At 31.2% G+C, this 9,618-nt stretch overlaps 1 protein-coding gene across 1 annotated transcript; it reads right to left on the bottom strand.

The window, feature by feature from the left end:
• Nucleotides 1-2,913: 2,913 nt before the first annotated feature.
• LOC127239873 (VAMP-like protein YKT61) lies at nt 2,914-9,361 on the bottom strand. The gene is made up of 6 exons (XM_051258227.1): nt 8,976-9,361; nt 7,380-7,477; nt 7,197-7,301; nt 7,026-7,091; nt 3,768-3,854; nt 2,914-3,231 (listed from the first exon to the last, which is right to left on the bottom strand). Exons 1-6 carry the CDS (start codon nt 9,169-9,171, stop codon nt 3,181-3,183), a joined length of 603 nt encoding a protein of 200 aa, XP_051114184.1. The 5' UTR covers nt 9,172-9,361; the 3' UTR covers nt 2,914-3,180.
• Nucleotides 9,362-9,618: the final 257 nt, after the last annotated feature.

The raw sequence follows: 9,618 nt of genomic DNA, 5'->3' as shown, positions 1-9,618 counted from the left end.
AAATGTATTAACTTGTCAAATTAGTGCAGAAACTTTTTTAGTTAATGTTCTAATTTGATGCTGATTCGACACTGTCAATATAGAAACAATTTGATTTGTAATTTAAGACATTTCGAATATTTTACAATATTTTTTTATTATATTACTTTTTCTTTTTTAATCATTTGAATATAATTTATAAAACCATTTAGTAAAGACTGATCAATAGTTTTTCTTTTAATAATTATACTAATAAATAACAATACTATCTCTGTCCCATTAAAATGTTACTATTTTTCATTTTCGTTCGTTCCAAAACAAGGTTATTATTTTCTAATTTAGTAATTATACTATCTACTTAACATAATAAATATCCTTTCAACTTACAATATATTACATAAATGTCATTATTTTTATATTACACCATACTAATAGGGTATTTTTGTCATTTTTACTACAATCCAATATAATACTGATATTAAAAAATCTACGTGCAAAAAGCAAATGTCACTCTTCTAATGGGACAGAGAGAATATAAAAAATAAAACTAGCAATAAACCAAGACAAAAGGAGTATTATTAATTTTATATATATATATATATATATGTGTGTGTGTCTAGAAGGTATAAGTGTGCATGATTTTGAAGTTATCTAAATATGATTATCATATAATCATCAGTCAAAACCTAAAATTGCTGAGTCAAAGAAAGCCAACCATCAAACATATTCAATACTACTTTTTGTTGGAGGATTAGATTTTAAATCCATTATTCATCCTATTTTTTCTCCCTAAAAATATCAAATCAAATATTTATTTTTTATTTTTTATATTATATTAAAAATCAATTTTACATTCAAAATATCACATCATACAACTATTCAAATTCAAAAGTTTTACTATTCAAATCCCAACTCAAAATCCAAACTTCCAAACAAACACACCCTTAATTTCATCCCACAAGGAGTTGTATAGATAAGTCAAATACAAGTATATATACATATATTTAAATTTTGTTTTCTTTAACACAATTGTGTGGTGTGTTCACTATTTGTTTTTTGATGAACATATTTTTTTTTATGTTAAGAGTATGCAAATTGTACGAGTAATATAAAAAAATAAAAATTAATATTTTATATTAAATTGTTGATTTTTTTAGATGAATAGAATATATATATATATATTATATATTGTGTTGATACATATTGTATTTTTTAAAATATTTATGGAAAATCATATCACAATCCCTTAAAGTTATGTTTTATAGGATGTGTTTCTTTAAAATTTCTACACAATAGTAGAAATATTTTATATGGGAGAAATAGTAGAAATATATTTATTAAGAAATATGGATAAAATATTTTGTTAGTAAATTAATGTAAGTATAAATGAACAAATTCTATGATTTTATAGAACAATATATTATTATTATTACTTTATTATTTTTGTAAAAATCATATTTAAATCACTATTAAAATAATCTTATAAAATAGTCGTTGACTATACATACATAACAAGGTGACGAGTGACCACACCAAATCCACTAATTAACCTGGAATTACATCATTTTATTAGATTAATAATTTATATTCTTGTTTTTTTTTTTTTTTTTTTTTTTTATGGGTAGGATCGGACGCCAACATGTAGGGGTGGTCATTTGGGCCGGCCTGACCCGATTCTAAACTGTTGGGCCAGTATGAACCAATTCCAATAATTTTCAAGTTTATGTTTTTTAGACTCAAACATATTTTTTTTGTACCGTGCCCGACCAAGCTTTCTAACCTTGCTCATTTTTTGTCAACCCTACCAACATGTAGAGCCGAAAATGGATCATGTCATGTTGGGTTCGAATCGGATTGGTTTTTTAAACTGATCAAAATATCCAACTTGTTTCTTTTAAACGAGTAAGAAGACTCAACCCGTCCAAACCTATTTAACCTGACAACGACCCATTAATCTATTTAATAATTTTTAAAAATTGGTTAGATAACTCGAAATCGACTCGATTAATAAAAAATCGACTTGTTTTATTCCACATCGAGTTTATGTTGAATTGTACAAGTTTTTGTAACCTCACATAGCCATCTCATTCAAGCACCATGGTTAATTAATTAAAGAAGGCATGCATTGGTGCGTTGTTTTAATATTTCAAATCAAAATAAATATTATTATTGACTATCTATAATTTTTTAAAATATTATTTAAACAAAAACTCACAGTAATACTCTATTTAAAATAAATTTCAACTATATCATGAATGGGAACTCTTCCTTTCATATATTTTGCATTCAATAACATGTAGGCTGTACATTCGGTCGATTTGAACCGAACCGAACTTTTAATTTTGATGATTTTCAAATTATAAAATTGAAATAAAGATCGAACCCAAGTTTTTCAAAACCAAATAAACCAAACAAAACTAGTTCAATTCGATTTAAAACCGAAAAATCCTAACTTCTATTTATTAATATACATTTTACATATACAATCAAATATAAATACTCAAAATTATAATATATATTATTTAATAATATATAATTTTTTTATTATTTTTAAAAATTCAATTTAAAATTAAAAATTGAAAACCATAACCGAACCGAAATCAAAATTATAAATTCGATTTTGTACCGAACCAAACCAATTAATCGAACAGTCCAAACCGAAAAACAAAATTAGATTTTTTCGATTTGGACCGACCGATGCTCACCCCCCTTGTAACATGATTATGGGTTAGGCTACTCTCTCTAGTCATTCTTCTGAGTATAAATCCAGTTATCGCCATTCCCATCCATTGTACTCAACTCAACCCTAATTCAACCTTTTCCTAAACTGCCTCAGTAGGGGAAGTGAACATCCATGGCCATTAAACTGTCCCCAACATATTACTAATAAAATCAGATGAACACACAAAGAAAACGCAAGATAAGACGATACAATTTACGAATGGCAATTGAATGGTAACTCAATTTGATATAACACCCATCTTAATATCAATCAGCTCCAACTAAGATGAAACTAAAATCACACAACACAAGCATCTTGCAAATTTAAGCCATACAATCAAAAACTATAATATATATGCATATATAGATATATGTGTTTGTGTATAATATAAACAGCTCTGTTGTACTTCATGAGTTGAAAATGGAGGAACGTAGCTGTATGGTGTGATAGCTCAACTGAACTCTTTGCTACCAAAGCATTTACAAGATGGTACAGCATTGGTTTGTTTTCTTTGCCTGCTTGTAAAACATCTGTTCCAATTTACAAAAACTAGAAATATCAGAAGACTTGATATCATCATGAACAGCATTGGCGTTATATTATAGTAGGCTCGGGTTAGAATAGCTTCTGCAGCACACTTTTACTCCTACTTTTTTACGGTTCAATCAACACAACAATTTATAAATAGGAGTTCAAATGAATAACTTTGGCTCAAGTCAAGGATTTAGCATAATGCTTTATCACAATTTTGATTTACTTCGAGAGAGATCAAATTTGGCAACAGGGTATTTTCATGCTCAGGTTGTTATCAAGTTAAACATCTAACTTAAGCCCTGTTTGCCTCCAATCAAGCTTGAATACGCTTGAGTCGACAGAAAACTTATTTGAGCACTTAAATTTTGAAAACATTCAAAGCATGCTAGAGGGCACATGTTATTATATTCAGAAGGCAGCAAACATGTGCTACAAACATTTTTCGAAGAGACTTTTCGCCCTTAATGAACTTGCTTTAATAGATAAGAAGCATGTTACAAATATGAACTGTAGAACTAAATGGAAAACAAACCTGAGAAGCGGCACTGAGATCAGAACTTTTCTCAACCAAACTGTCTAGCTTCTCACCTCTTTCTAGGACACTGTCTATAGTCTTGTGCTGGAACAATGAGCAAAAGGGCATAACATATTAAAATTAAGTTTTAAAAAGAATACAAAAATATGCATGAGATAGGCAAATGTAACAAATCAAGCACTTCTTAACTACACCAAGAACATTCCTAGTGAAGCATGTATCATAACTATAAAATAAATTAAGGGTGTGTTTGTTTGGGGGATTGGATTGGATTTACACTATTCATCCAATTTTTTCTCCCCAAAAACATCAAATCAAACCCCTATTTTTCATTTTTTATATTATACTAAAAATCAATTTTACATTCAAAATATCAAATCAACACCTATTTATATCACATCATACAACTATTCAAATTCAAAATTTTTACTATTCAAATCCCAACTCAAAATCCAAACCCCCAAACAAACACACCCTAAATATACTACGCAATTACTAACTTTTGAAAAATTATGCACAAAATTTACATATTAACAAGAAAATTAAATGTTTTCAACATACTATAATCCCAAAAAAAAATGAAATAACAAATAGCTGTGCCGTAAAAAGTACCTATAATTGGAGAAATTAATAAAAAAGAAACTGAAACAACCATTCTGAAAGAAGGTGGAGGAAGAAAAGGAAAGAACATGAATAAAAAGAAGCCAATATAGAACTGTGGGAATGGTGACAAAATAAAAATAAAAGTCAAGAGGTAGACAAGAAATGGTGAGCTAGCAAATAATAATAGTAAAAGATTTCTGCCATTTGTTTCATATTAGAAAACCAACAGAAAGAATTACATCTAAAAAATGGTGAGCCATGTAATTGGACAAAAGGGACTGAATGGCCGTTTCATATAGTATTAACATTTCTATAAATAAGTAGTTTGTTTAACAAGATTGTGATTTAAATGATTGCTATATCATTTTCTTATAAAGATATAAAGTATCTCAATGTGTATTTAAATATATAAAATAAGTAAAACAAGCCAAGTATATATTTATTGTTCTTTTACTATTAATTAATGAAAGGCTAGAAATTATACCCCATATACCTTAAAAGAAGCATAAGGCATCCATTTCTTTATCTTATTTATTTTTTAAATACACTAAATTCAGTGCAAACAATATATATTATATGTTCAGTTACTAAGCATAACTTGAGGAATTAGAAAATGCTTATACTCCCTCTGTCTCTTAACAACGTATCCATTTGATTTTTGCACTTAACATTAAAAATATTTTTACATTTCTATAATATATTATATAAATATCGTTACATTTATATTACACAATACTAATAAAGGTATTTTTTTTTCTCTTGATTTGTACCACGTATTAATATAGTATTAATATTCAAAGATCTATATACAAAAAACAAATTTATAAGCTGTTATGAGACGGAGGTAGTATAACTTTTTCAAGGGTTTTTTGATAAAATATGAATATAATATTGGAAAATGATAACAAGTCAATTTGAGTTGAAGTATTTTCGTTAGGACCAACGATATTTTATAACTCAACATATAGTTTCCAACACTAAGTTTTTCCTTGCAAACGGACCTTACAGCTGACTACCGCTATGTCAGTCAAAATTCCAATTTTCAAAACTGGAATATGAAGACAATACCAATGGCTTGTAGTGACATGTTTATTACTGTTCAGCACTTCTCATCATTCAATCACAGCTAATCGTTTTGGATAACTAAGCCCTAAAAAGAAGGAAATAATAGTATGATACAACAACCCTTCCCCATTCTTTTTAAATACTACTTTTGAAAATTGGTGTTTCAACTTCCAAAGGACCATGATTAGTTAGTTATATGATCCCATTCTAAACACAAGATAGATAAGTGATTAAAAGATCGGAGAAACTCGATTGCACCCCTTTTGTTTAAAAAAGAAAAAAGTCAACACAGGTCCAGTATACTTAAACTGACATTACTTATCAGAATTCAAAAGCAGTAATATCATACCCTTAGTTCAGATGAAATGTGGCAGCTAAAACCTGGATCAATATTCATGCACACAACAATTTGGAAAACCGCAGAGACATAATTCAAACAGCTTATAGATATTATAAATTTATTTCAGCTTAAAGTAGTAGAAAATCAAGCACGAGACTTTTTTATTATTATTCAAACTTGATTTGTTTACAATTTAGATATTTGGCTTGATCACATGCTGACTATCTGTAATTAACACAGAATACAGTCACCATCATTACTTTCACTAATTTAAGGAAAGACAATGATAGTAAGAGAGACCAATATGGAATTAGTTTTAGATTTTATTTAGTTAGCAAAAAACAATAGCGGTAAAGCATTCAGCATATTTTATTACATGCAGCATTTGTCATTAACAGCCAGAATGTATGCATGCATAAGATACATATATCTATATATATATTATAATTCAACGGAATTTGTATACCTTTCAAATGATTATGAGTACTTGATATGCTTTATGGGAATAGATCTTGTACTGAGAATCAATTTTTCTCTTTGTGTAATGAATTCGATTCAACTGTTAATTCTTTGAATTTTTATTTTATCTTTAATAATGTAAGAAGATAGGAAAGAAATAGTGCAATTTCAGAAATTTTTGGTTGAATACCATTAAACTAGTTAATATATACCCGACAACCCCACCTCTTTTGGGTTTGTTTACTTGAGGTGTTTTTTGTACTTTTGATTTTGTTGTTACTTAAGGGAAAATTAGGAGGTTGAATAGTAAAAACTAGGTGGGAAAAAGATGCACAAGTACCAAACCTTTGATTCCAGGGGAAAGGATTTAGTTCTACTTTTGTCACTTCCAAAGAAATAAGCGAAGAAAATCCAATTCACTTTAGGGTACTGAATCTCCAGTTCATTCAGCTTTGATGCAACTTACACTTAAGGGGGGCACCATATAATATGCTATAATCAGGATGTGATCATCTACTGATTCGACAAGTGCGCTCATAGCAAACACTAAACAAAATTGAAGCAATAAAATCGAAAATAGAACATCAAACCTCCATAAAGCTATGAGCAAACCAGTAAGGGAAAACTTAAAGCTGGTGGTGCTATAAGCCTTCATGTTTTTCATGAAATTAGAAAATATGAAAATTGATCTTGAAAACCAGTTCATGTATATCCCGGCAATAGTTGAATGCAAAATGGTTGATAAGATTGGAAGCAGCTATGGAAATGGAAGAGGAAAAAATACTTACAAGAATAATTTTAGTCTCGTCCAGCTCCCGCTGAACTCTCAACAGCTTGTCAGCCTCAGCAGGGTCCTAAAAAGCAGTATGACAAAACAGATCAGAGTGCTTAATGAGGAAGCTACTATAAGTAATCCCCAGCAATATGCATTCATATTCCTTATACAGGGAATAAAGTACCTGAAATTTCGTTACTGCCTCGCTTAGATAGGGCCATTGTTCAGTAGTATCAGCTTGCACAGTTTTCCATGAATCACCGAAGTTCTTCTGATATTCATCCAAGACCTGCCAAATAATCACATTTATTGGAACCTGACATCATCAACCACCTAATAAATACATATATAGCGTATGACGGCCTACCTGGTTAAGCAATGAAAATGCACTTCGGACAGGATAGTTGTCATCCATAAAACCCAATGCACACAAACCATTTCGGTTGTATGAATGAACCTTGTATTCTGATTAACAAAATCACCAAAGAGGGCTGTCAGTTTGTTTGAAAATTCAACTAATAACCTAGTAGAAATATTTGATGTGGGATAAACATGAAATGAAGTTTTCCAAGAACATAGGCTTGCATCATTGTGTTAATCATCCATCTCAAGTAAATGTTCTCAAAGTTACATGTGAACTTGATCTTAGACTACCGAATACCTAGAGAACTTGTCACTACTAGCAGAGTTTGATTACAATTTTGGCTTCAAATACTCGATCACAATTTCACCATTACCAGAGTCTGAGAACCTAAAAACTATCACGACTCTCCTATTGGCCAGTTGTAGACTATATGTTCTTATTTCCTTGTAAATCCATGGTGGATTATCCCCCTATCAAATAACCAGCGGCAAAAATATAAATGCAATAGAAATGTTGAGGCAATTGCACCCGTACTGCTCAGAATTGCCATGGTTGCTAAGTTATCATCGTAACCATTATAGCTTGAATGACAGTTTTTTCGTAGTGTAATTACACTTACACTCTTATTTGAAACAGCACTAAGACCTACATATTTCAACTACATGAATGGCTATCACCAATTATCAACAACACATTGGAATAAACAATTTTGCACTAAATCATGTACCGTCTGAATTCAAGGCACGGATCAGTTAAAGTCTTACCAATGTTAAGAACAAGTAAAAAAAAAAAAAAAAAACAAGATAACCATCTCATTCTAGCTTAATGCAGCAATAACAGCTGTTAGTCTGTAAATACGAAGTTCGCAATGTACTCAATGTAGTAAATATAATGTAAATAGGCCTCTAAAACAATCAGCCACTATCCTCTTTATTGTCTACATGAATCTATATCCTAATTTCCAAATCAGGTTTAATCTTAGCTTCTTATTTATTGAAAAAAGGGCCCGTGCGTCCGCACACACGCATATAGACAAACAACCTCCTTTTCAGGTGTCAGCAGCAGGGCAATTCAATGTCCATCCTATCCAAAACGAAAAAAAATAAAACATATTCCTAATCCACTAATGATCCTTCAGTCCATCAGTTGTTGAGTTATAATTAAAAACATCTGATTTCACATATTAAAATATACATAGCCCACAACACCACCACAATACACCCATAACATAAACAAAAACAAGGGCACCATTACTATGTTTTCGACAAAATCAGAGTAAGACAAAAGATCGTGAAAGTGAAATTCACTCAAATAAAGAGATAATAGGACTACAAATATCTCCATGAAAACTGAAAAACATCAACAAACGAAGCTCCAACAATCAAACCCCACCAGAACAGTGCGAAGATAAACACAATGAGCAGACATAATAAACGTATGACTTACAGAAAACAACTTACCCATTCAAAACCCTAATCGAAACATGAAAACAACGGAGACACCCAAAATTCGCCGCACATCAAACAATTAAACCGAGCAGAAGTAAACCTAAAACAAGCAAAGAAAAAAAAAGGCTCAAAGAATTACAGATGATCAGACCTTCATGCTGCACCGACTGCCGTTGATTAGGCGGCGTCCGTTTGGCTACGGTCCGACCCACGAAAACAATGAACTCCCTGACGCTGGGGCGTTGAAAAAACCCGAAGCTGCTTAGATCCGACGCGTTCGATAATATAACGGGATCCGAGCCTTCCGGGGAGCATTTCAGCACCAGCAACGCCGTGATCTTCACCATCCTCCCAATCCACGACAATAAAAACTGCAGGGGAGTCCGATAGGATCCTTTCCTCAAGACAGAACAAATCTTCCAAACTTTCTGATCAAGAAACGCCAAAATCCCTGAAATGGATGGAACTTTGGAGCATCTGTCGAATCGGAATCACTTTTATATCGTAATGGATTTGCAGATCAGGCGCTTTGTGGGATTCCTCTGTCTCTACATTCAAAATGGGGATATGTAGACTTGCCCATTCGGTTTCGAACCGTCGGTTCGAACCGCCGGTTCGACGGTTTATGAACCGAAGGTTACGGTTCGAACCGAAACCGGACACAAACCAAACCCGAACCGTCGGGATTTTTTCAAACCCGCAAACCGCCGGTTGGTTTCTTTTTATTATTATTATATAATTATATATATATTTGAATTATTTTATTATCTATTACAATATTTTTATAATTTAAT

The sequence above is a fragment of the Andrographis paniculata genome, unplaced genomic scaffold, assembly GCF_009805555.1.
Source record: "Andrographis paniculata isolate CXL003 unplaced genomic scaffold, ASM980555v1 Contig78END, whole genome shotgun sequence".
Taxonomy (NCBI): Eukaryota; Viridiplantae; Streptophyta; class Magnoliopsida; order Lamiales; family Acanthaceae; genus Andrographis; species Andrographis paniculata.
This window is presented reverse-complemented; position numbering and strand designations above follow the sequence as displayed.

Coding starts and splice junctions, on each gene's coding strand:
- LOC127239873 (XM_051258227.1), bottom strand. CDS start 9,171: ATGGTGAAGATCACGGCGTTGCTGGTGCTGAAATGCTCCCCGGAAGGC. Junction 3,855..7,025: donor ACGAGACTAAAATTATTCTT/GTAAGTATTTTT, acceptor TCATTGTTCCAG/CACAAGACTATAGACAGTGT. Junction 3,232..3,767: donor ATCTCAGTGCCGCTTCTCAG/GTTTGTTTTCCA, acceptor AAATTGGAACAG/ATGTTTTACAAGCAGGCAAA.